General features: G+C 35.5%; 1 protein-coding gene across 4 annotated transcripts in view; it reads left to right on the top strand.

The window, feature by feature from the left end:
* The window catches only part of DGKB (diacylglycerol kinase beta), a 329,155-nt gene that overhangs the window by 73,187 nt on the left and 228,301 nt on the right, over positions 1-27,667 (top strand). For all 4 annotated transcript variants that reach the window (XM_058820489.1, XM_058820474.1, XM_058820483.1 and 1 more), the window contains 9 exons: positions 4,452-4,605; positions 5,876-5,911; positions 7,273-7,413; positions 11,655-11,704; positions 13,084-13,158; positions 13,655-13,774; positions 23,403-23,520; positions 26,242-26,330; positions 26,411-26,527. In XM_058820489.1, the coding sequence (XP_058676472.1) occupies positions 4,452-4,605; positions 5,876-5,911; positions 7,273-7,413; positions 11,655-11,704; positions 13,084-13,158; positions 13,655-13,774; positions 23,403-23,520; positions 26,242-26,330; positions 26,411-26,527 (900 nt within the window). The remainder of the gene's footprint in view (positions 1-4,451; positions 4,606-5,875; positions 5,912-7,272; positions 7,414-11,654; positions 11,705-13,083; positions 13,159-13,654; positions 13,775-23,402; positions 23,521-26,241; positions 26,331-26,410; positions 26,528-27,667) is intronic.

The following is a 27,667-nucleotide window of genomic DNA, read 5'->3' as shown; positions in this document are numbered from 1 at the left end:
AAATATTGATAAAATCTATGAGTAGGAACTAACTACTTCTAAAAATATAATAAAATAAATTTTATATGAATTTTTTTGCTTAAATTAGCTAAAAATATGGTGGTTTTTAATGTGCACTTCTCTGGAGTTATACCAAAATTTTTCATTACCAAATGAAATTTTATTACCCAGTAATACAGAAGTCTTATTTTGTGAAGTTTCTTTTTGTAAAAGAAAAGGACCTCCAATAAACTTGGAGAATAAATTTGATATATAAAAATAGAAATTCGGTTTTAAATGATTAGTATAAACCCCTTTATTTTTCTGTGACCTACAGGCAAGGATTTTATTAGAGTCAAAGCTAAAAGTGCACAGATTTTTTTCTTTTAGACTCCCTCAGAAGATTTAGGCCAAATTATTTGAAAGTTCTTTCATGTTTTTCTGATTCAACTGTGTCCTATTTTATCTCTGTTATGTTGAAAATTTTCCTGAAATCCCTAAACTTGTGATCATAATCTTCCTACGCCCTGATAGTCTCTTGTGCAGTGGAATTAATTAATTAATTAATGTTGCCATGCTAATTGTTGTCAGTTTGGTACATCCTCTCATCCCCTCACTTTTGAAGCATCACGGAAAATGCTAAATCCCTCTTTCTCAAATTAATTTAAATTCAGCTGGAGCTTCTGGAATGCAAGCAACTGTTGAAAATTAAGCAATTAGCCTGCAAGCTTAAGAAAACCACATCCACCATTATGGTTTATATATTATTCTGATGTTATTGATCTGAACTGTTTAATTAATTTTTGCGAATCCATTAGCATAAATAATTTTCAAACCATACCAAAATTCTCTGAACTTTTCATCTGAGAAATTTTGATAATGACAGTGAAATTTAAAAGTAAGATCAAGCATGGCACATGTTAAGGTGGAAGATTATTGTACTCTGCTATCCTTTTTTTTTTTGTCTTTTTGCTTACCAAAACATTGTGCAATACATTTGAAAAGTGGCTGGGGTTAGGGGGAAGTGCTGGTAATTAAAGGAAGGGCTGCAGCATTTTCCTGTTTTAGAAGGGTAAAGTTCCATGAGGAAAAAGAAAAATAGTCAACAATTGCAGAATACCGAAATGGCTATAATTTTTCAGAACAGAGAAATGGCTTGATGGATGATCCAAACTACTTCTAGGTCTGCTGTACACTAGCTTAGTTCTCTTATTCGCTTTATATACATTTGCAAAAACAAATATCCAGAAATTACTGTACCATTTTAGAGCTCATTTATAACATGATAATCTACACCAATTATGTTAGGTCTTCTAGAATGTTTTTCAGCTATGCAGTATAATATATATAATTATATTTATAATTATAATCCCAGATTTGGAGGTTTTAGGCAAGAACCTAATCATAGGGCCCTACACAGAGATCTCCCTTAGGCAGGATTGGTTTTATACATTCTTTACATACAGCATGTGATTTTACACCTGCATTTTTGGCCGTTCTAAACATTTCTGATGTGTATTCAAGTAATTTGCCAGCTCCTGACTAACTTCCATTATAATTTGAAAGCTTTTGGATATACAGCATCCGAACTCTGGTTATATGAATAGTGCTGCTCTCCTGGGGGAATACAGGTCGCAGAGCATGTTAGAACAGAGGATAAAGCACTGTCAGCTGAAGAAACCTGGCTGTAAAACAACCTTTAGAACAACCACACTCTGTCTTTGGTCCTTTGCAGAGCCACCCTGGTTGCTGGAACTCAGGATGTCAAATGTAATAAATGGACATGGTAGCCGAGTCATGTGTTACATTAGTATCTCTTATATTTTCTAGCAGTTTGGAACATGTGTTGGAGGATATTGGCTTCAATGATAGTCAGAACATTTTTACAAAATATTGAAAAGTTTGAGCATCTTTGAGAAAGGGTCTTCAGGAAGAAGGAAGTACATAATTTCAAACTTGCTTATTTTTCAAGTTCTCTACACTGCTATAATTCTGAACCCATTAAGTAAAAAAAAAAAAAAAAACCAAACAACAAAACCCACAGCATTAGGGATTTAGTTACTGCTGGCAGCTTGGAGAACCAATGCTACTCACGCAGCAGTTAAAAAATCTAAGGTGGCTCTAAACTCAGGGAATTTTTTTTTGCAATATACATAAAATCCACAGACAAGATAAATAAAGAAAAAGTTAGTGTAGTGTAAAGATATTTACATGGCCATCCATAAACCTTAATTTAAATGGGATTATAATTTTGGTTTACTTTCCATTTTCATTTAGCTGTTTTTTTGTGTATATGATTCAGTGAGATAGCTAAGACACATTTCATTAATGCACAATTTAACAAAGCAATTTCACATTGTTAAAGTCAGTTGATTTAGTGATTAATGTATTTGTTATGCTTGCAGATAAAAAATACATTCATATAGTGTATATTAGTGTAACTAATTACTGATTTACTTGGATGCTGATATAAATCCCTTTGTTATTGTGATTCATGGTTTATAAACAGTTTATAAACAGAATTAAATGTCAGTGGCTTTATTAGAGAGAAAAACTATAAAGTTTGTAGCATGAATGCAACAGTGTATGATTTGCCAAGGTAAGAGTGTGGCTGAAGCTGTCTGATGAGATAAAGATAATGAGTCCATGTCCAAGGTGATTATTTCTGTTTTACACCCATCTTGAGCATTGTGAAAATTTTTTTTCAGTCTCCGCTATATTTATCTTCAGGAGGTGAGAGTTTTATTGGTTCCACTGCTTTTTTCTCAAATGAGGTGTTCTCTATTAGAAGCTCAGCAGAGATACCCTCTCGCCAATCTTGAATTCCTTGTAATTATGACTTGCACAAGAGGAGTCAGATTTTGCAATTTGTGGTGTTGATCCCTCATAAGGATGATGATGCACATTAAAACATTACTCTTTGGTAGTTAGATCTTGCTCTTAATGGGAAACACCTTATTTAGCACATAAATTTTCAATATCTCATAAATACATTAAAATGTAAAAGTCAAAGAAATTGGGGGAAGAGAAATTTCCTAAGTCTTATAATTATATTAAAATAATAGCTAAAATTATTTATACTGTGACTCAGATTCCAAATTCAGGGAGTCCTTTGAAAGTTCAGTTTCTATTTTCTTTTTTCTGGCATGGTTTCAAGCTGATTCTTGATAGCCTTTTCCCTCCTTCCACGTTCACTGTGATGAACTAAAGGAGTTGCACTAGACTTTTTTATGGAGATATGGAGTATTCCTGAACAATAGGGAAATTTCTCAAAGTCAGTTTTGTGCTATCATGTGGATTTATCCCTTAATTATTTAACAATTACAAGTTGCTATTCTGTTTGATCTATAAAGTAACACTATGTTTTATCAGATTAATAATTGATAAGTTACAATCACAAAGGTAATGCTAAATACACAGTTTTGTCAATATGTTTCAGGATACCTTTATCTTCATTCTCTATTAGCAGGATAAAATGGGATCATAATGCTTGCATTGCTGTGATCCCATTGCAGCCTACACCTTCCTTGAGGGGGAGGTGACCAGCAACAGGACATGAAAAAACAGAAGGAAGTTGCATCAGAGGAAGTTCAGATCAGGCATCAGGAAAAGGCTCTTCACTGGGAGGCTGGTTTCCAGAGCATGTTTTTGTCATGGCACCAAGCCCATCAGAGGTCAGGGAGCATCTGGATGATGCTCTTAGTCATATGGTTTAGTTTCAGGTAGTCCTGTGAGGAGCAGGGAGTTGAACTCAATGCTTGTTATGTACTCCTTCCAACTTGAGAAAATCTATGACTCACTTTATTGCTTAAAACTGACAATGCTGTTTTAACAGAAAAAAATCATCATACGAGTTTTATTATTTAGCTCTTACCTCGCTGGCAAAAGCAAATCCAAATTAAGCTAAATGACAAATGTTCTGGATCGGCAACTTTTGTTTTTTCCCCTCTAAGTAATACTGTGTGTCTGAGCACTCTCATTTGAACCTATTTGAGACAGGGTGATTAGTATCTCTGACAAACACCAGCAAAGCATGTTGCCACATAGGAAAAGACAGGAGGCCTTCAATTCCCTGAATTAGGCATCAGCAAATCCCCTGCTTTTTGTCTGCCTAATTATAGGAAAAGCTAAAGACATGCTAAGTACATCCCTAGGAGCTCTGTAGGCGCCTTGATGCTAATCAAGACATTTGAGAGCATGGAACTTGATTTCAGGGTCCCGATAGAAGTGCTCTGAATTTACTCTGGGCTGTTTTGCACAGTGCTCTGAGGTATTATAGCAATGCTGTGAATTTTCAAAGTAATACTTAATTCAATAATCACTTCCAAGAATAGGTATACCAGTCTGATCTTCAGAAATCAGTATATTCAAAAACAGTCCAAAGCTTTTGTCAACAGAATATTATTTGATGAATTAGTGTGATTTGCTTTTTTTTACAATTTTTTTTCTTTGTTACTTCCCCTTCACTGCAGACAATTGATTTAGAGGGGTTCAAGCTGTTCATGAAGACTTTTCTGGAGGCAGAGTTACCAGATGATTTCATTGAACACCTTTTTACATCATTTAGGAACAAAATCTCTCACTGCAGCCCATTAATTAAAAACAAACCACAGCACCTTTCTGGGGGTAAGTAATAAAAGCAGTACTTAAAGAACCTAAAGGGTCCCTCACCCTGCTGTTTTACTTCTAATAGCTGTAAATATGTGGAATTCTTAACTATGTGTTGAGGGATTTTGTTTCTGGTATTTGTGAAATTAGAAAAACTAACTCAACCATGATAGGAAATACTGTGAAAAGGAATGGAAATTAAATGGTTTCGTCTTTTTAACTCACAATAATGATGCAGCTGAGACACCAAGTGGACATTTTTTGTCATGTTCATGCTAATCAAATTGCTATGGTTACATGTTCTTGTTGCCTACTCTCCTGTGCAATCACTTAAAAATCTTCAAGCTTCATGCAGGAGGCTCCTGCTGGTGCTCAGCCATCTCTGTGCCAGTTGCTGCTGTTGTTCTTAACTGTCTAGGTGTGATTCTGTTGTTATTAATCCTGCACACTTAGCAGCTGCCAATATGTTAAATGTTGGGTAAGTGTTAGTATATCACCAAAAGTGATTTTGATTTTGATTTCAGAGGATACAGCTAAATTCTGCCCTGTATAAGCTGTACTTAGCTTTCTTCACTTTCACTGTAGTTCTCTTTGACATATTTTATTCCTATGTGTGGTAAAAATATAAGAATGATAATTATTGTAAGATCATTATTAAGGATAGTGCTGTTACTGTTGTTGTTTCAACTGTATGTTAAGTTTCTTACTGTGATGTTGCCTCCTAAAATATTTTTCTCCTACACAAGTTTGTCAAGAGTTTTTAATTTTTTTCTGTTACTAAGTACTTTAGAGATAATATAATGTAATACCAGTTTAGGAAGCTTCCATATTTTTAGCATAATGCCAGAAGGACCATTTGATAAATTGTTACATCCAAAACATATTCAGAGAGGCAGTCCAGTTCACCTTGTGCAAGAATTGTTTGAGCTTGAGAATATACTGACTGGGTTTATGTTGTAATTAAATTTCATGGTTTAAATGAAATGTTAGATCCTGATAATTTGTAAATTTTAAGGGGAAAAAACCTGTGTATTGGTACATTTTGATGTGCAAATGGAAACTATGGCAACACTTGGTTTTGGGTACCTATTAATTTTTAAATGTTACCAATAGTGAAGAAAAAAGCTTGACTGTACTGGAAAATAACTTTGTCTGAAATGGAGGGGTAAGTGAGAGCTAGAGAAATGACAAGGAGAGTAGCAGGGTTCATCAGTCCGTCAGGTATGTGCTTGTTTTACACTTAGTCTCTTTTGATCTACTCATGTCTGTTTATCAACTGTATTTTCAGTTAAGGTGTCTGAAGAGAGATGGAAACAGATGCCAGGTAAGCAGCAGGACTGGAACTCATCTGTAAGTCAGTGCATTGCAGCCAGACCTTCCCACTTCTGATTAGAAAGTAATAATTTAGCCTGTATCTTGCAGCTGATAGGTTAAAAGGTACCTTAAAATTTTTATTTATTTTCATTTGAATTTCAGCACTATTTATTTTTGAGAAGAGTTATCCCAGGTTTTATAATCCTTTTTATTCTGTGAGTATGATTTGCGTAAGACCACAATATAAACTATTTCTGTAAGTTGTGTGATTAAAGCTAACATTTAACTGAATAAAATATTGCAGTGTCTTAATTTTAATGACATTTAACTGATATGAAAACTCATCAAACAAAACATTGACTTATTAAATATTTTTGTTCCTTTAATATTTACTTTTAGTGTTTATTGTTTGCTGAAACCATGAAAATGAAATTAATTCCAAAATATGTTGTTGCACACCAATTTGCTCTTTTTTACCTTATTTTATTGTTTTAACATGTGTATCTCATAACATGCAGGCATACCTTATAAAATGTAGGCTTTTGAAGATGTATCTGGATTGCAATGAAGTTTTTTAAGCTAAATTTAGGGAGAGAGGGGACAACTCTCAGTCAGTGAGAAATGTAGCAACCTTGTAAAGAAAGTTTTCTTACTCCTTTCTCTGTGTTCTGCTGTCCTTTCCATTTTCCCTCATTTTGGTCCTGCAGATACTAATGTTGTACTGAAATAAAAAGTTTGGCAATTTTGAAACTTTAATTCCAAGTGGTACACTGGAACTGTTATTAATCACAATGTCTGAGCAATTGTTATGACTATTATTTAAATTCTAAATTTATTTTCTCAGTAGTCTGTCACTGAGACTTCTGTGTTTTAAATATGTGCTGCACTGACACACATCTGGCTGTGTTTTTGGGATAACAATTCACTTGGGTATTGGTAGAGTTTTCATTGACACTAAAACATCTTCAATAGTGTAGTTGTTGTTAATCTATAAATTAGATGAAGCTTTTACAAGCACAAGAAAGTGGATGCAGACTTGGGCAGGGATTGTTTTTAATACTTAGGATCTAGTATGGTGGAACAAAAATATTCACCAAATTGTTTTGTAGTCAAATGATATCAGATCAGCACAAATAAAAAAAAAAGTTTATGCCATTCCCTTAATTGGGTGGGAGGGATTTTTTGGATAGTTTATTTTAATTCTACTTTTGATGAATAAACTATGAAAATGAACTGTTTAAAACTTTATCTTTAAATTAAGAAGTAACCTGTGATTCAGATAAAACAAAGATGAATGCATGGAAAATTTCCGTTTTCATTTTCTGCTTGTATCGTGTGTTCAGACTAACAAAGGCTATGGGTTGTTTCCAGGTCTGAGACTTAACAAGGGTACCTCTACATCCAGACCTCCTACTCCTGCCAACTCACATTTGCCAGACATGATCCAGCTGAAGGATATTGTTTGCTATTTGTCACTGCTAGAAAGAGGAAGACCTGAAGACAAGCTAGAATGTATGTTCTTTTTTAATTTTAAATATTTATTTCTGTTAGCCATCAGATATTTTGTTTCTGAATTTAAGAACCAGTTTTGAGCAGATGGATTATAAAAATATGGTTCCAGGTGACCCTTATTGCAGAAATGATTTTTTATTCTTGCTAATGGTGAGATTTTAAATGAAATTTGTTCTATCTAGCATTTGCTAAAATGAGGAGTAAGGATTGTACGTTCTGTAGTTACAGTAATGCTCTCTATACTGTCATGTCTTGTTTAGTATCAGATCTGAGAAAAACAGACAAACCATATGTTTACTTAGAGATCCATAGGTGGGGTGAATAACTGCTACTAAACATCCTAATCCAAACAAAGAATAGTTGCTAATATAGGCTGTGGGCTCTATAATGGTATTGAATGTGAAAAGCCAAGAATGATCTAAGTCTGCATCACTATTGGGAAGGAGTGTTTGACACAGGAAGGTAGAAATTCTTGTTTGGTTGTTTTGCTTGTTTGTTTGGTTTTTTTTTAATTAGGGGCCTGGGTCATTAAAATGCAACACTACTACCTGTTTAAAAAATCAAAAAGACAACCCTGTGAGTTTGTTCTATAAATTGGAGGAAAAAAGAAGAAAACTTGTTTCCTTATTGTGGAGTTTTAGAAGTCAGTTTCTCATGTGGCTAAACAGTCAGACCAATCATATAGTCCTTATTGAGGAGAAGTATGCTTCAATATACATAACTGGTCTGTTCATTAAAGATTTGTGGAATCAGGCTCTTATATGCAAAGTAAATGTTCAGTACATTAGGATGTGGAAACAGTATTCTGCTTATGCCAAAATAATGAATTCATTACAAGGTTACATGCTGCTGAAGTATCTTGATGTTTTGTTAACCTGTAGCTAGTGTACTGTGGCAACTTTGTACTTCAAGGTCGCAGCAAATCCCCCAGATTTGGTAATACTGTTTTGGTATCACATGAGTAAAATATGAGAATGTAAGTGTGAATGCACATTCAGAACACAGACACAGAAACACAGATCCAAGGACTGAATTTAACTTACAGTGTAGTAACTGCTGCACGGTGTCAAGTTATGCCAGCCTTAGCGGAGCTCTGAGGAGCTCGATGCACAAACCACGGCATGAAATAGAGATCACTTGCCTCCCCTGCTGTCAGGAGCTGGTACAGTGGAAAGGAGGAGAGACAGAGGAGCAATGATAATTACAGTATGGGGATTTTCCATGAGCTTCCTGCAAAGGGAGCTGCATGGGCAAAAGACTGCGATATGTGATTTAAGAGCAAGAGACCTAATATGTGTATGGTACTTAAATATTTTGTGTATTCAAGGTCAGTTGTATTTGTTACATATAATTCTGGGCATAGTTGTTTAAAGGGTTTATTTTCCTCTTTGTCATACAGAGTTGACAAAGTTCCTCTTTTTCAACCGAGTTGAAATACATAAGTATTTTCACTTTTTAGTGTCTAAATTTCAGGTTATACTGCACATTGTATGCAAACTTTTCCCTTGATTTCAGTTAAATTCTCATTATAAATTAATGGTCTCTCTCCAGATTTGAAAGCAGTAGGTCCGATGGCTGTAATGTAAATTATAAGTTTGTAGCAACAAAGGGAAAAAAGCAATTTTCTTTTCTTTTTTTTTTTCCAGATAACAAAATTTGGAAAAAATGAGTCATAACTGAGTGTGTGAAAATTCAATTCAGGACATGCAGAACATGAAAGTGATGCTTTCAATTAAAATTTGATGTAGGCTGGAGGATAAACTGCACTAAGAGTTTCATCTTTGGATCTATATGATCTACAGATTTTCAGAGATTTATAAATATTCCAGAAGATAAATGGATTTTCTAACCTATTAAGAGTGTAGAGAGGTCTTGCATAGTGTGAACTTCACCTGTTTGGCATGCTCAGTGTATCTATTATTCATAATCTATGTATGACCTGAATATAAGAAAATCCCAAGCATTCCTCACAGAGATACACTGAGAGGACATATCTTATGTTTTAAGGTTAAATTGCCATCTAGAAATAGAAATTGAGTGCACAGTCATTCTAATCAGGTAAGGGGATGGGAAAAGAAATAGAAAAATTTGACTTGGGCTCTGGAATTTTCATCAGAACTTCTTCTTGGTTGTTTTTATCATTTTGTTGTTGGTTTGGTTTTGGTTTTTTTTCTCCTAGAATGTGTAAATCAAGAACATGAATATTTAGCAGTGTATGAATAGAGAAGAGATTGCATGCCCCACCAGTAGCATAGTTTTCAGAATCTAGCCAAGAGCACAGATTGAGCCTTTTTGCTACCCTATGCCTATGTAATTGGAAGGACTTTATTTTGACAAAGGTGAAACAGTTATAATTACACTAATGTCTGGTTTTAAACGACTGATTAGAAATACTGATTCATTTTAAAGGAAAAAAAAAGTTGTAAGCACTACTGCTCTGGAGTGGGTAAAGGTCACGGAAGTGCTAAAACTTGCTGTAAAACATTATCTCAACTACTGTCTAAGAATCACAGAGGAGGAGGAAGGAGAGCCAAATAATTTTATCTTTATTGTTGAGTGATTCACTGATTCATCCCCGTGGAAACTGTGAATGCCTAATGGTACCTTTGCCAGACAATATTAGCTGTCAAGCTCTGAGAAGCTTTGGTGGAAGGTGTACTAGCAGGGGCAGTACCAATCTCTGGTGGCTTTTGACATTAACTTGTTTTACACCGAAACAATTTTGCTGTGATAACTCTAGGGAAAGAAGGATATTTTATAGGTCTTCCTAACCTGTAACTAATGAATCATGGGCCTTTGTGGCGTGAAATAGTGTACTGCTGTAAATATAATCAATCTTGTATTACAGCTCTGAAGAGCAGTGCAAGGTAGTGGCAAAAATTGCTGAAGTGGTAGAGAGGTATAGAGCTTAACTTTTTTCCACACAGTTAGATGATCCACTCATTCCCAAGATGGAGGATATAAGTGAAACAAACCTGTACATATAACAGTTTTTCTGTAAGTCCAAAAATGATCAAATTCTTTCTGAACTTTACTGTCTAATTGCTAATACTTTCTTCTTACTTCTCATTATATTTTTTTCCTGAAAATTATGGTAAGCTTTGTTTTTTCAATTTTCTGGACGGTAGCAGCATCTGCTGTGGATCCAGTGTGGTAGGATTCCTCAGTGTTAAATAGGTTGTATGTTACATTTCCAGAGACATCTGATTGGAAACAGATTACTTGTGTTCTGCTGTTGATGAAAGCATTACATTGTCCTGGAACCACCGCTAAATGGGCGGACATCTTCGTCCCTAAAAAATAGGTGTAGGGGTAAAAAAAAATGGTGCTTTTGAGGAGCATGGTGGGTATTTGGATTTCAGAGTTTTGACTAACTGTCCTGAAAGTAGGGACAAAGAGTGGGGTATTTTTAGGCTTTTGGACTTCTTTTTAGTCTTCCATCAATATTCCTTTGAAAGCTTTATGGTTTGCTGCTTCCAAATATCTTGGTAATGGCACATGTAATCCTGCTTTTGGCTGGCATCAAGTCATGATACAATCTTGAAAGCATATATTTTTTTCTGGGTATTGCCAAAATATACCTTTTTGTCCATGTGGTTCCCCAGCATGTTTGGAGTACATTTTGAGGCTGATGAAGCAAGTGTGGTCCTGGAAGAAGTCATGCCAGCACTTCGTGATGAATGTTTATTGTTGGACTTGGATGATTAGATATTTAAAATATTAATCCTGTGTTTCATTTAGGTGGTCAGAAAAGAGTTTCTAGAGCAACCACTGTTGAATAATGAAAGCTGCAGCCAAGGGAGAGTAGCATTGTACCTTAGGCAGGTTTACCAACATTTGTGACCAATTGTGTGTTACCCTATATTTGGTGAGATCACAGAGAAGGGCCTTTTGGTAGTTCTCATGAAGACAGATCCTCTCTATTGGGAAGCAAAATCAAATTCACACACCAAGTTAGCTGTTAGGGTGATGGTGTGGAAAAGGTGCATCTCTGGCTAGGATGTCTTGTTGGAGGCACTGTGGCAGGGTAGTTTGCTGAGTGAACCTTTCGCATAATGCAGCTTATTTGGAGGGTCTATAGCTAATCTGGTCATTAAACAAAAATGTTAATATTTGTCCTTTCTTTGAAACTCAGGCTTAGTTGTTTTGTATTTGGTTTGGGGTTGGTTTTTTTTATGAAAAAGAGATGTATTTGTTGTGTTTTCTAATTGAGCTTCCTTCTCTCTTTGTTTTCTTTTCAGTTATGTTTCGCTTGTATGATACAGATGGGAATGGATACCTGGATAGTTCGGTAATGTTTTTTATGTACTGCATTGTAAGAGTATGTCAGCATGGCAAAACTATACAAAACTACATTAGTTCTAATCAAATTTATATTTATCCTGAATTATTAGAGGCAGTATAAAATATAGTCAATAAAAATGAATTCATTTGAAAATTAATGCCTGAGTTTTCTTTTCCAATGAGAAATGCTGCTTCTACAACCATATAAATTTTCAGTTGCTGACACTGCTGTCATGGAGTTCTGTTCGATAGTCTTCTGAGTTTTAATGATACTACTGTAGGGGACACATTAATATGATTCCAGTAATTCTGGTATGCTGCTGGGAGATGTGTATGAAAGCACCATTTTTAAAGATTTCATTAAAAAGGTGAAGTATGAGAGTCACACAGTGGATTTATATGGAGAGATTTCACAACTTCCATGGTATTATGAAGAATGGAGGAACAATATTAAGGGCAAAGTTTTGAGGAGTAGGCCAACCAAATGTTTGAAGAAAAGTCAGAGATATGGAAATAATTTTAAAAGATGTAACTATTTTTTTCTGATACCTAACAGAAACAAGTGTTTTATTAGCAGTGTTCTTTTTTTTTTTTTGGGTTTTTTCCCCATGTTCTTTTGTATATTCTGGAAGGAAGACAGCATAGAATGGATTGGTAAGGAAGAGGAAGTGATTCCTATAAGTTGTAGGGAAATAGGGAAGCAAAATTATATATGGATGTAAAATAAATATGGCACCATAATATTAGGCAATATCACGTTGGGTTAGATGCCTGGATACAAATGAGAATTTAGAATGGTCCTAGATAAGCATTTGAGCATGTTTACAAAGCAAAAGCGTATATATAATTATAGAAGAGCCCTAATGATACATGATCAAGGCAATACTATAGTGGTAAGAAAATAAATCTGTAGTAGTTTACAGAATCCACTCTATGCCTTATTGCTGTTAGAAATTTGTGATTTATATAATTACTGTAAAAATAGTTTTAGTAATTTTAATTGTTTTTTTAGTGATTTTTCCATCACTCAGATTAGAGTGATGGAATTTAAATATCATTACATGATCTTTTCACAGGCTGGAAATTGGATCGTGAAAACATAGGTGCTTGAAAGATAACTAGGAAGGGAGAATCTCTGACTACTTTCAATTACTTTGATTATGGGGGGCTGTATTTTGCCTCCCTGAATGCTTTGTGGTCTGTGCAGAACCTTTTGCTAGTAAACAAATTCACTTGACAATACAGCTTCCAGTGAAAAGAGCATTTCATCAGGGATGTTGATGAAATAGTGTCACTGAGTGCAATACAGTTGACTTACTAGTTTCTTGCAGTAGAACTTTTCTTTTAAACTTGCATTAAGTATCATGCATTTTCATTCATCTCTAGGAGCTGGAAAATATCATTGCTCAAATGATGCATGTTGCAGAATACCTTGAATGGGATATTACTGAATTAAGCCCGGTATGTATCCAGTTACCACAATTTTTTAATCTTGCTAGAAACAGCTATCATAATTTTGTGATATTTCATATCCACGTGGATTTCCATGGGTGAGTATGGTAGAAATAAGAAAAGCCTGTGTTCCACTATGAAGTAGCATTGTGAATTAGCACTGTTACTGGTATTTTGCTGTTTAAATCTGATCTATGAAATGTTCAATGAATGTAATAATTAACTTCCTTAACCTAACTGGTTTGTCTCTGAAATTTCTTAAGAGTGAGTGCACAAAGGACACAAGTTGGTTTGGGACATTTAGGTGTTAAAAAAATGTAAATGTGAGTATGGGACTTTATTTTCTGAACTGTCCATGCTCGTTTGACTACAGCTACCATGCAAGTAATATTTTTCTTATTTTTTGTATGAGAGAATTGGAGATCTGCACATGTCCTAGCAAGTTCTTGTATTAGAATATAGTAATAATAAATTAGAACTTATGAGATTTTTCATTAAATTGTAGATTCTTCATGAAATGATGGAAGAAATTGACTATGATCACGATGGCACTGTTTCCCTGGAAGAGTGGATCCAAGGAGGAATGACAACAATCCCGCTCTTGGTCCTTCTTGGGTTAGAAAATGTAGGTATTAAATAGTAGCATCAAATTTCTGCTTGCATGTTGACTGTGGCCTTCAGGTTAGTTTCTCTGTGGCCTGTATAAAGAATGACTTTGCTTTACTCCTCTTTACTGTGGCTGAATGACATGCAAAGCACAAAGTGTCATCAACACCACAGAACCGCTGGCAAGTTTAAAGCAACACCTACTAAGCTGGCTCTGGAGCTGGTAGTTATAAAAAGCTGAATAATTTTTCCTGCTAGCAACATGTTAATTCCAAGCTGCAGTATTGTCTGCTAAGTGTGTTTTACTGCCCATGTATATGTTACAGCAGGCTTGGAGTAGTGTCTAAGCTTCTCAGCATGGTACTGGGTTGTGTGGCCTAACCACTGAGTCACAGAGCAATCCAGGTTGGAAAGAACTTTTGGGGATCTTCTGTTCCAGTCCCTAATTAAAGGCAGTGCCACAGACTGAGTTATCTCAATCAGAGCCCTGTCAAGCCTGGATAGTTCCAGTGAGGTGGATTCTACCAGTAATGTGGGCAAACTTTCCTTGTGTTAATTGTTTTCAAGGGAAAGAGTTTTAGTTCATGTGTGCAGATGGAATTTATTCTGCAGCAATTATTGGTTGCTCATCTTCTGTCATAATACATCCCTATGAAGATCTTCTGTTTCTGTAACTACACTAGTAAAGTATAGTAAGAAGCAATATCGAGGGGGACACTTACACCAACAGAGTATTGTGAAAGATGAGCTTATGTTCTCTGCATTTACAACCTCACATTAAAGGTAATACAGATGTAGTATGATCAATTTTCTACCAGTTCAGTGCAGCTGTTTTAAGCTTGGCATGTTGTCAGTGCCACCTGCTGTCCTATACTTGAGCTAATTTTGAACTCATCTATTGAAGCATGGGTTTCAACTGCATTTCTGCTATTCGAAAGAAAGCCTTTTAATCTCTTTTTAATCTATTTTCTTAAGTAATTTTCACATATTGAAAATAATAAATAATATTTTCCCCATTTAGTGCCATCTAGACTGCTCTAGTTGCTCTATGCTATTTTATTTGCATGAAGAATGCTCGGATTGATACTTTGTGTAGGATAATATGTAACAAACGAGTTTATTGAATGAAAGATATATTAGTCTTGAAAAATCTAACTAATTAGATTACAAGTAAAATATCTGAATTGAAGACAACTTTCAATGTGTCTGGATCACTGTAGTGCTAATTCCTTAATTCTGTATGTGAGATGGAGTAAGAAAAATGTTAAATTACGGTCATGAAAAAGCAGATCTTTATCAGGCTGAATTCTGTTATTTCCACAGAATTACTCTAAACAAAGGCCTGGAAATGTTCTCAAACAAGCATTATAGCAGATAACTGATAGTGATTTTCAGTACATATTTTTCTTTCATCACAGGTAACATAGGTGTTCTGGGAGTATTTTTCAGTCTCTACATTTCATAATTTGATACTCCTAAATTATGGCATAAATTAATGCAGATCATTCTGTAGAGTTTATTTTCATATTAAAGCAAAAGCTGTTAGAAAGAATCTGTGTTTTCAAGCATTTTATCCTTTTGAATATTTTTACTAGTTTTTAGATATTTATTGTGCTTTGCATAGCTTTACTATGGAAATACTAAGAATGCATAAATAGTGATCAAAGTTCTACAGTCTGTTATTGGCATGGGTCAGTGTTTCTGTCATCAAGAGTATTCCTAGTATTTGATGCATTTAAAAGACAGAAATGGACAGTCGTGGAAGAAATACTGTAATAGCATGCAAAATGTCTTATTATCAATAAGCATAGTTTATGTAAGCTCCATTACCTACATATGAGCTGATTTGCTAGTAATTTTCTAATGATTCACTAGGACAAGATGCTGCCTTTTAAAAGGGCTCCTATTTTTCTTTTTATGTTTAAAACTGCTTATTAAACCATCACATTATATGCAGAGAAAAGCAAAATTTTTAAATTTTTCATTAAACCAGCAAAAATACACTACTTCCATTTGTTCATAGTTGAATAAAATTGTATTTTAGGACACTGAAAAGTGAAATCAATACTAATGCCTGTCTGTTATTTAGTGTAAACTGATAGCATGATTTTGATGGTTTTGCAGCCTCTAATGTATTATCCAAGCTCTTCATTCCATTGCATCAATCCCATTAGTGGGATGCTCTTATTTCTTTTTGCATGCCATTGTTAGATTTTGCAAACCTAGCTTCCCAGGATGCTTTCTGAGTGTCTACTTCCTCTTAGTTATGGTAATGAAAAATAAGATAAGAATCTTTTGGACTCACTAATAAAATTAAAAAGTGCTAAAATCTTAAGGTTTTCCTCAAACTGATTAGTATGTGAAAATATGGGGCATAACCTACTGGATTATGCTGTTTAGACACATCCAAGTAATCTTCATATGTTGTAAATCAGAGGGAAAAAAACTAACAAAAAAACCTGTCCCCTCCCCAACTCCAAAGCAAAACCACAAAAAACCCCTAACAAAACCCACACCACAAAGAACCCACAACCAAACTATTCTGTCACCTTCTGTATTGAACTCACGATGACAAAATTTTAAATCCAAGAGATCAAGTTCAGAGCTTGTCCAATATGACAGTGACAAAGAACTGTCATTGTAGTTTATTTAAATAAATTATGATATGAGTGGAATATTTAATTTGTTTTGGGTTGGGGTCCATTAACACTGTACTTAACTGTTGTATAGAGCTTGTACGAAGATTTTCAGCTGGTCTCATTTGATATGCTAATATCAGTGAAACTATGATAATTTAGTTCAGTTGCAGATTTTCATAGTACTTCCAGAATTCAGCTACATTGTTTGTACTTAATCCTTAGTTTCTTATAATAGCTATATACAAAGGTCAGATATCATGTAAAAGTTCTTTATTACATTTAAAGTCTTTCAATCAGTTTTTATTTCATGCTGTATTAGATGATTAGATGCTAGTCAGAATAATTTAAAAATAAGGAGCATTTAAGTGAAGTATGGAACTATATGATTTTAAAATAAAAGAATAAACAAGCCAGTGTTTATGAGCAGTGGGGTTGAGATAGCCTAAGCTGTCACAGGTTTGTGGCCTTTGCCCCCTGACCTTATCAGTAATCCCTTCAGAGAGAGACAAGAGTGTTAGGCTGTAACTACAGGCGTTTACCAGCCACCTGTTACCAAGTCAGAGAATTAACAAGGAAATCTGCCTGATTTCCCTTTTGCTTTTTCTCTCTCTCTCTCTCTATCCCTCTCTCCCTCTCTCTCTCTCTGCTTCCCCCCTCCCCAACATTTTCATAGACTTTCATGAAATTTCTAGTGCCCTTCAAATTTATTTGAGATTACTAAACTAATTTAGAAGTTGCTGGTGCAGTTTAGAGTGATGAAGATAATGGGACAAAGAGCATTAAAAAGTCTAATTTCCCTAGGAAATCAACCTTAATATCCAGTTTGTTTTAGTTTGCTGGACTTTATGTTCTGTTTCCTCCTAAGATTTGATTTTGGAGTTGTTATGAAGGTAGACTTTAGAAATACAGAATTCTGATTCTGCGAATGTTCCAGGATAGAAATGATGTATTTGATTTTTTGGTGCTTTTGAAGGCAGTTGATATTCTAAATGAGCAATTTGGATACAAGATAAGGAACTTAAATAAGAGCTTAATTGGTTCTTTTTCTGTAAGGGTTCTGAGATAGATACACGTACTATTTGGCAGTTTGTTTCAGAAGAAAAGCTCTTGGATGTATTACACATGTATAATCCATTTGTAATTGGGTGACTACCCTTTTTCCCATTAGCACTGTTTAAATGTGCTCTATATGACATCTACTGAAATCTTTGTTGTTAAGACAGAGTAATTCTTACTCTGATGTTTAGTTTTTTCAGTTCATGTAAATTCTCATGTAAAGCGAGAATTTAGTGAAGAAAAATAAAATGTTATCTATGTAGGAAATTGTTATTTATGTGGTTTAATTTTTAGTAATAAATATATGAGGTATTTTTTTGCTGAGTGTCACACTTCAGTCTGGAGTTTTCACAGTCCTCATCAACCTTCCAAATTTATTTTTACATCTTAAGGCAATAGTTAGTCTCTCACCCAAACACGAATTGGACAGAGACATCCCTGCAGTACTCCTGATTCTTCTGGGAAGTGTTCTTTTCAAATTAGTGAACATTAGGCTATTTATTCTACTTGTCCACGGTAGAAACCTTTGAAGTTTCTCCCATTTTTATTTGCTTCTGCATTAATTTAAATAGATTAAAATTGTAAGAGAAGGTAAAGAGTTAGCTCATTTATTGTCCTAGCATCACTTAAAATTTCTTTTGTAATCTGTGCACAAAAGGCTTCTTAATGATGGATATTGCCAGCCATAAGCATTGTACTCTGCTCTTTGGTAGGTGTTGTACAACATTATTCCACCATGATTTGATAGAAGCACTTGATTTCTCTTTTAGAGTAATTGCATGCCAGATATTTGGTCTCACTTTTCCTGTAACAAATGATTACTGCTGTCAGTGGTAGCATAAAAAGGAAGTAGAAACTGCAAGTTCAGAAGTACTAGTGTTTAAAGAAATACAGTATTTTAGGGAAGTATTTTATTCTCTCTCCACTGGCCACTAGATGTCACGGTTGCACTGTACCTGGTACGGTAGAGTTGCTGAACACAGCTGCCCTAAGGTGAGAGAGAAGTTTAAAACCCGCAAATGCTGCATAAAGTCAGCAATAATTTGAATTAAAGCAAATATACCTTTCTTTTAAACCACTAATTGTGACTTCCAACCCAGTTCACCTTTTAACTCAAGGTAAATTTTGGTGGGACAAACATTTGTGTAAAATTGAGACTATATTTCAATTAAATCATAAGGATATACTCCTAAAATTTTCCTTTGGATCCTCAAACAGCAAATACTATGCAATTGTACTCAAATAATGAAAAAGAAATTTTAAACTCTTTTGATTAAATGTGGGATAGAATGTTTCAGTGGGAGTCCACACTTGGGAATAGTGCTTCTTATGGTGTATATTTCATTTTTGTTGCCATGCTTCTTGAGTTGTATGTTAAAATGGAACCAAACTAGAGACCTGCAAACATTTGTTACACCGAGATTAATCCCTTCAGGCCGGAGCTTGACATGACTGCTCAACACCTGGGCAGTTTCATAGACTTCTATTTGTTTTGTTCAGCGAGGAAGAAAGACAGTCAAGCCTTTCATTGTCCTGAGTGACATTTCTGTAAGTCTTTTGTGAAGTGTGAGTTTTCTGGAAGGCCGAAGTTCCGATGCACCGTGCGCTATTTCCATACGGGCGGACGGCGCACTCGAGCCCCTGGAGCTGTAGCTCGCTCCCTTTGTGCCAGCTCGTTCCCAACTGGAAGCAGAGTCCCCGTGGGGGATGAAGGAGTTGTTGTGCCGCTCTGCTGTGGTGTCAGGGCCCGCAGGGGGCGCGGTGTGCCCTCTGAGGGTGCGGTGTGCCCGTAGAGGCCGCGGTGTCCCCGCTGATGAGGGCGCGGTGTCCCGCTGAGGGCGCGGTGTGCCCACCGATGAGGGTGCGGTGTGCCGCTAAGGGCGCGGTGTGCCCACCGATGAGGGTGCGGTGTGCCCACCGATGAGGGTGCGGTGTCCCCGCTGAGGGCACGATGTCCCGCTGAGGGCACGGTGTCCCCGCGGAAGAGGCTGCGCTGGCTGGAGCCGAGGCGCTGCTCGGCCCGGCCCTGTCCGCGCTGCTCTGCGGCAACTTCGCAAATGCCTTTCCTTACTACAGCCCCGCTTTCCCTTTTGTTTTCCCTACAGGTTAAAAAAAGCCCGGGAATAGTAAGGAGTAACTAACCTCTTCTGTGTATAAGGTGTAAAATAAATGGTGTTTCACGCAGGTATACAGATTTACCCTTATTTACAACTTGATTTCTGCAGCATCTAAGTCTCTGCAGATGGCAGACGGTTATAGATTTTGGACAGGGCAACTCTATACTGCGGCTGTTTATGAAGCTGTTTTAAACCATTTAATTTTCTCTCCTGTGCTCCCTTTTCTGTTTCTGGATGAGTGTGGGGATGAAGGCTGTAGAAGATTTTCGGTTTGATTTCTCAAACACATGCACATACACAGTATCTCAGAAAGTAGGAGTGAGCATCCCAAACAGTGTGTCCCTTGAGTCAGGTTACTCCCTCTCCACTTGACCAAAAACAGACTTAAAATCCTTTCTTCCCAAAGCAAATTGAACAAAGCAAAACGTGATACGAATTCTTTGCTAAGAGCCAACCAAAGGAGTATAGAATGTAATGATATTTGTTTTAATCTGTGTTTACTGCATAGATTAATGGAAACTTTTCTCACCTTTCCACTGATGGAACAATACCTAAAAATCAATAATAAAATTGTGTTGAACAAGTCAAGTAAGTATTTTTAAAATAAATGGAAAGAAATCAGTGAAAGAATAACAGCTACTTCATAACATCCTTCTCACTTGGATGCTTGTTCCTAACTCTTCTCATAGAAAAAACCTGAATATTCTGGTATTTTAGATGCTCTGTAGCTATTTTAAGAGGGTAAGTTTACTGGGATCAAAATTTATCAGGTATTTCATTACTTCTTTTAAGTCTTAGAATCTTGCAGATCTCTTTGTTTACCTTTTACACAAATATCTAAAAAGCTGGCATAAGTTAATATTAAACTAGGTTAGGGATGTTAGCTAAAGTCTGATAGCATAAAATTTTCCACTAGTTCTAAGGTTGGCTCTTTTATGGTTGACTTGCTTTTTAAGGTCAGGCAATCAAATCCATGGTAGCAGGGTCAGGACCATGAGTTAAGAGAACCATTGTTAACAAAATAAATGTTACTATTGTCATTATGTTTAAAAGTCTGGGTATGACATATGGAGGCTTGATTTTCAGTGATGTGTATAATGAAGTGAGGAAGAGATTTTTACTGTACCTGCCCTGCTTTGCGATCTTCTTAATGTCTGTTTTTAAACTCTTTCTCAGGATATGGAAGCAAAACGAGTTAATGTCAGTAAATGCACTGATGTGTCAGAATTGTGGATTTTATTCATACTTAAAGACTTGCATTGAGGTGGCTTTGTTTCATATTATGTCTTTTTTTTTCTCTTGGCAGTGTTTTAAAAAGTTATGTGCATACATAATCATATGCAGGACTTTATTGCTTATTTTTGGCAGTGCACAAGAGCAAAAATTTAATTTGCTCTTTTCCAAAAGTGCATTGTGTTTATGTAATGGATTTGCATCAGTTGCAGTCTGTAACACAGCTAAGTGTTTTAATTGGCAGAACACCCACATCAAGACTTGTTTGTTTTTCTGATAAGGAAAATGCCAGCTAAGTTAGACCATATGTTCTGTTCAAATAAGAAGTGACATATTCACATATAATGGTCATTCTTTAAAAATGAAATTAAAAGGAAAAAGTACTACAAAGTTAATGTGGAAGAGAGGGAAGTTTATGCATAAGTTTGAATTTCTGTTAATTTTCCTAAACAGCAAGCATTTTGCTAAGTAAGGCTGGTCAGCTTACATTTTAAGTGCTTGTGGTTTATGATTTATGTGTTGATGACCTGAGTGGTGTTAAAATTGAAGTGTACATTGTCTGCTGTTTTTTCCTCAGAAAGATTTACATGGTCTTTGCTGTCTAATGAATAATTGCCTACTTTCAGAAGGCTTGAAATTCACATACTATATTGTAGTTTAACAATAATTCAAAAATGTGTGGAATATGATAGTAAGATGAGAAGAAAAATAGAAGTTAGAGAGCTCTGTTTAATGGAATACATCCTCTTCAGCTGCCAGTCATGAAGGAGCCTGACAGGCTTCTAGTGCTTCACAGCTGCAGAATCTATTTCTGCTTCTTCAGGGGAAATTGGAAAACTTCCACACTCTTTTCCAGCATGAGAATCCCACATTAGGCATCTGCTGTGCTTTTGCTGCAGAAAGGGGACCCTGACATTGCCCAGCTGTCAGAGATGGCATTTGAACTCCTGCTGGTTAGATTGGGGCAGCTATTACTTAGGCTCTGATCCTGATATACTAGAGAAAAAAGGTACATTTTAATGGAATTCAGGTTTTTTTGTTCCTAGGTAACTTGTAGGAAATTTTCAAAGTTATGTTCTGGCTTAGACCTAGCTTTGAGCCAAACATTCTTAATTTCTTAGAGTGCTGATTTTGCTTCAGGATTTTTCTTTTTTGCTCACAAGGATGATGAAGTCTTCATTGTATTTGATTTGTATCAACTTCTAATTCTAGAACAGAGAAATATGGATTCTTGAAGGACTTAATTTATACAGTTTATGCTAATTTAGGACAAAGCTAAATTTTTATTAAAATTTATGCTCGCCAATGTACATTGACTGTTCTCATTAGTGAAAACCATAATACTAGTGAAAATCTAGTCAGGAATCATGTGTATACATGATGACAAGTAGTAGTAGTTTGATGTGAGAAATCAGAAACTGGGTAAGAACCAGCTGCTGATGTGGTTTCTGAGAAACAGAGATTGGTGTGACTTGTTTTAGCTGCATGGCAATTTCTTTTTGGCAATGACATGACCAAGAAGACTATACAGTTTCAGCAATACACAAGGAAACAGCTAATGGACATTAACTGTCTGTGTTCCATTGGATGTTATATTTGGTAAAAGAGAAATTAGGGTTTCTTTAAAAAAATCTAGTGGTATTATGTTAGGTTAATCTAGTTTTTTTTGGAATCAAAACCTCTGATGATTTTAGAAAGGAAAAAGCCTCATGGCCAGTATTGCCAAGAAGCCAGGAGTTTAGAGAATTAATTTAGTGTCTGTACCAACTGCACATAATTTTTTAAACCTTCAAAAAACAGAAAGGCCCCAGAAGGATTCCATGAAGAAGGAAGAGAAGAATCATCCCACAGAAAGCTTAGTTTCATAAAATGAATAATTTGATAATATTTTAGAGATTCATGTAAATTACAGTGGGCCCCTACATATTAAGTGCCAGTGAGTTGATCAGTTTATTCATGAAAGATTTGAGTATAGTGCAACAGGTGACTGAAAAAATTTACCTTAAATGTAAAACTCTTGGAGAAGAGGTCTAAGATGTAAATCTTACCCTTAAATACATGGGTTTTGATAGATAATGGGCAGTATAGATTATCTTAATTTAAAGCTGGGAATAGTCAATGTGGTGTGGTTGGTTTTCCTGTTTCACTTATGTGATATATGTAACTAATTCTGACAGTCATTAAGAATATTTGTGGGGTTTTAGAAAACCCTCTCTATTATTTGTTTTGGGGAGTTTTATCTTCTGACCTACAGCACCATTATTTTTAGGATTATTCTAGGGAAAAAATTTAATAGTAGTTGTAATTTAATATCAACCTAGTTGCATTGATATCATTGTGTTGCAGTGGTGACAGCAGCCTTTTGGATTTTTTCTGAGTTGTTTTCGAAACACATGGATATCCATGAGCTTCTGAAGAATTTTTTTTATTATATCATTGCCTGTGTATTTAGAATAATTATGCTATGATCTGGTGCCGAGTCTTAAATGAAGTAACAGCTTGTCTTTTATGTTCTTGAGTAAATCACCAATTTTTATTGGCACTTATAAATTTCACTGTTTATTTTATTAAGCGAAATCTGTTTCTCTTATGTCCTGTGCAGAATGTGAAAGATGATGGGCAGCATGTATGGAGATTGAAACACTTCAACAAGCCTGCCTACTGTAATCTATGTTTGAACATGCTGATCGGAGTGGGCAAGCAAGGTCTCTGCTGTTCTTGTGAGTATGAGCATTTCCATGTCCGTTTGTCCGTTTGCTTGCATGTCTGTTCCTAGAAATGTTGCTCTTGCTGTGTAACAAAAAACTAATAGCTTCCCCTTACAAAACCATTGCCGCCACAGTAGTGTCTCCCCCTCCTCTTCTCTTCTTAAGTGCCCATGGTTCTTTTCTTAATTTTTCAAGAGATTTGGCTGTAAAATGTGTTGTTTGAGGGAGTTTTCTGCTTTCAAAGGGTTATCACTGTTAGATCCCTTTGGAGTCCATTGCCCTTTTTTTCTTTACTGCTATTGCTGTTTTATTTTTTATCAGAGAGTATCAGACTTAGGTTTTAACTTTATACATTTGTTACTCCTCTTTTGTTTTTACTAATTTTTGTACAATAGGTATCAACTTGACAAAGATCTAAGTCCCGTGGTTTCTAATTCAAATTTTGCACAGAATTGTTTTGTTAATGATGAAGGTGAAAATCCCACTTTCCCAGAAATCAGGTTTCTGTAACAGTTCTAAAGTTTTGTATAGTTACTGGTTTTGTAGTCATAAATCTCAATCCATGTATTTCACTGATTATATATTTTAAGAAAAGGAGCACAGAAAAGTTACTGCATTTAATTTGACTTTCATTAGGCTATTAGTTGCGATTACTACATTTCAGTTCTTTGGAACTGCTGTATCTGTGCATTTCCTAATCACCTGTGTTTCACCACCTCTTAACATGTCTCTTGAGAAACCAAGGCTTGCTGAAAGGTACCTTATCTCCATTTGAAAGTTTCCAGAAATGGAAGATCCATATCTTTCTTTTGTGTCATGTTCCAATGATTGATCTTTTTTTAAGACCTATTTTCTGATTTGAATATGTCTTGTGGATGATCCCAGTGATTGGTTCATGTTATGCCCTGCTCCATTAGATGAATAAGAACTTTAGTACACAGCTGTGTTCTTCTCATGATAGTACCAAGTCACCTTTTATTTTTCTTTTTGGTAAAATAATCTGCAACTTACTACAATTGCCTTTCACTGGTTTTGGTATGAAAGATAGGCCCTCACAGGTGATGAGAACCTTTCTGCCTATACAGTTCTATTGATTTAATTTGAGATTAGTCTGAATGAATGAGGGGTTTGAATTGACCATTTCTCTCCTCTGGGGGCCACAGACTTCTCTGAAATATAATTTGGAAGTAAATTTTTGTATGCATTTTCACATAATATAATTTCATTCACCATACTATGAAACGGGAAAGATACATTTATTAAAATTCAAACAAGTAGGAATTGCACAACTTGAGATTGTTAAATGCTGATAACTGGAATATATATATCAAATACTGATCTGACTATTAGATTTTGAAATGTTACATGCTTTAATATTCTTTTTTGTCAGACTGATATTGTGAAGAACTAAGACCAAGAGAGTTCTATTGAGAAAATAATGTAGATCACCTTCAGTAGTTATAAGAAATGGGTAGACCAGTTGCCTTGACTGTCCCAAAACGACCAGCCTTGCAAGGCTTGCAATTTTTTTCTGCTGCAATGTCTTTTGAGAATGTATTTATTATTGTGCTAGCCATTTATTTTGTGAGAACAGTGGTCTCAGAGTGTCTGAAGAGCATACTCCTTTCAATTACTTCATGCAGCAAGAGCCTGAGTCTACTTGCAAAACTATTCCACTATTTCCTTATTTAGCTAAGCTTTTTCTCCAGTATATTTTCAAAGCATTGCTATAGATTTCATTATTTGCATTTTAGATTGTGTGGGAGGAAAAAAAAAAGGAGGGGAACCACAGGGGTCCTCACCATCCCTCCATGGTCCAATCAACAATGTTACTCCCTGCAGTTTGTCTGATTAATGGCTGCACCTCCCACTGGGTTTGTGTAATAGGTGCAAGCAAGGTGTTTAGAAGTACTTTGTGCTTAATTGCTCTCGAGGTCAAAAGCCTGACATATATGCTATGCAGGGAGAAATTCATTCTCAGTTTTTAATAGTTGACTCTATTGAATGCAGGCATAAGCTGTAGCATTACTTCCTCATCTTGGCACAGTTGTATCATTGAACTCAGGAGAGCTTTGCATTGTATCCTGCATTGTAGGTTTTCCAAATGCAGCTAGCATGATCTTTAAAGACCTGGTCAGCGATAGCAGTTACCTAAAACTGGTGTAGGAGGGCTTAGGGAAAAAAAAAAAGCTTCTCAGGAGTTGGTACTTTGTAAAACAGGACTCAAAGTTATGGTGATTACATGGAATGTGTGAAAACAATTGCTATTAAAAAATGGACTAATCAGCCATTTCTGATTTATAAATCAATGGTAGGAACAATGCAAATTCATTGGCTTTTATTTTTGTGCTTGCCAGCTGCCCTCATGCCTATAGTTGGTAAAATATGTGTTTTTTTCTACTAGCAAATAACACAAACCACTTGGCAGTCACCAATTTGTCTTTAATATTTTTGTCATTTGGGAATTATTGTAAAAAAATTTAGTAGGGTCTGATTTAATTAAGCATTTCCTGTTATGCAATGGTAGTGCATTCTTGGATTTCTCACTTGCATAATATTTCCTGTTCTAATTGGCCTTTTGTATTCCATGGAAAAAGCAGTCTAGTTTGAGTTTTCATTGACTGATTGGATTGATTACTTTGAGATGACATGCTGGTAATGTTATTTGCTTCATAGAAATGTAGTGAGAAACACCATTGCCTCAACATCGAATAACGTCTTTCTTTTTTTCAGTTTGCAAGTATACAGTCCATGAACGCTGCGTCTCCAGAGCTCCTGCGTCTTGCATCAAAACATACGTGAAGTCTAAAAAGAATACTGATGTAAGTTTGGGGTAGCATTAGCTCTGCCATGTACCTGTTAATTTAGTAACTCTATGCATATCCACATTTTTCTTTTGCAGGTAATGCACCATTTTTGGGTAGAAGGAAACTGTCCAACAAAATGTGATAAGTGTCACAAAACTATCAAGTGTTACCAAGGCTTGACTGGACTTCACTGTGTTTGGTGTCAGATTACAGTGAGTATACTACAGTAAAACCTTTCACACAGGTTTGAGAGATTAAAATCATTGAATGTCTTTCTGTAGCCTCCTAATCCGGAATGTATCATTCAGTTTAGTCATCAGCAGTGACTGGTGTGTGTTTAAGGAATGGTATGCAGAGTATTCTTAGTACTTCTTAATTGTAGCCAGCAATTATGCTTATTTCATGTAATGAAATGCTTACTTCAGTATATCATGAAGCAAATTTGCTTCATGACAATATCCATATGAAAATAATGTGTGCCACTAAAGAGCAGAATTCCCAATCTTCACTGCAGAAAGATTAAGAAAGTTTTCAGTACCAGGAAAAATCAAGGTCACTGTGACACTAGGTCTAACTGGTGATGTACTGACAGGCAAATGAATTTGAGGACATCTAGTAGGATACAGTGATTCCAAGTGTCTGGGAATAATAGCAGAGACAAGTTGATAATATACTAATCTGTGCACCAAGTCAAATATATACAACTTTTGTGCACTCCTTATTCAGCAGGAACCAGTAACTGGAACTAATGACATTCAGGGAACACTGCCCTTATAAGTGAGATCTTCATGCTAGAAGGAGCAATGCCAGTATTTCTGTTTCTAGCCAGGGCAAGATTTAAATCTAAATGGAGAGAGAGATTTCAGCCTTCTTTGCGTGTATTTGCTGGTTTTGCTGATATCATTATTATTATTGTTACGGAACAGCAGTTATTTGTTCAGTGCTTTAAATAATAATATGAGACTGAGGCATTAGTGAATGTTTGTTTTAAACGTAAAAGTTTGGATGTTTCATGACATATTTTCTTAACACAAGAATACAAAATATGAAACATCATCAAAGAAAACAGATCCAGGATGCTTTCAGTGATAAGCTGTTATGATTACTTAAAAACAATATTTTAGAAGAAAGTAAATATGTAGTCCAGATTGCTGTCAAAATTTGGATAATTTATGTAAAGAGTAAAACAACCAATCCAAAATGTTTTGCATGTAGATAATTAAACTAAGGCAATGGTACATGTGTTTAGCAAGAAAAATAAGGGTGTTCTGCTGTAGATATACAAGTGTTTATACCTGTATAATATGTCTATATAATTCAAGAAATATATATTATGTAACATATGTTGACTT

The sequence above is a fragment of the Ammospiza caudacuta genome, chromosome 1 (assembly GCF_027887145.1).
Source record: "Ammospiza caudacuta isolate bAmmCau1 chromosome 1, bAmmCau1.pri, whole genome shotgun sequence".
Lineage (NCBI taxonomy): Eukaryota > Metazoa > Chordata > Aves > Passeriformes > Passerellidae > Ammospiza > Ammospiza caudacuta.
This window is presented reverse-complemented; position numbering and strand designations above follow the sequence as displayed.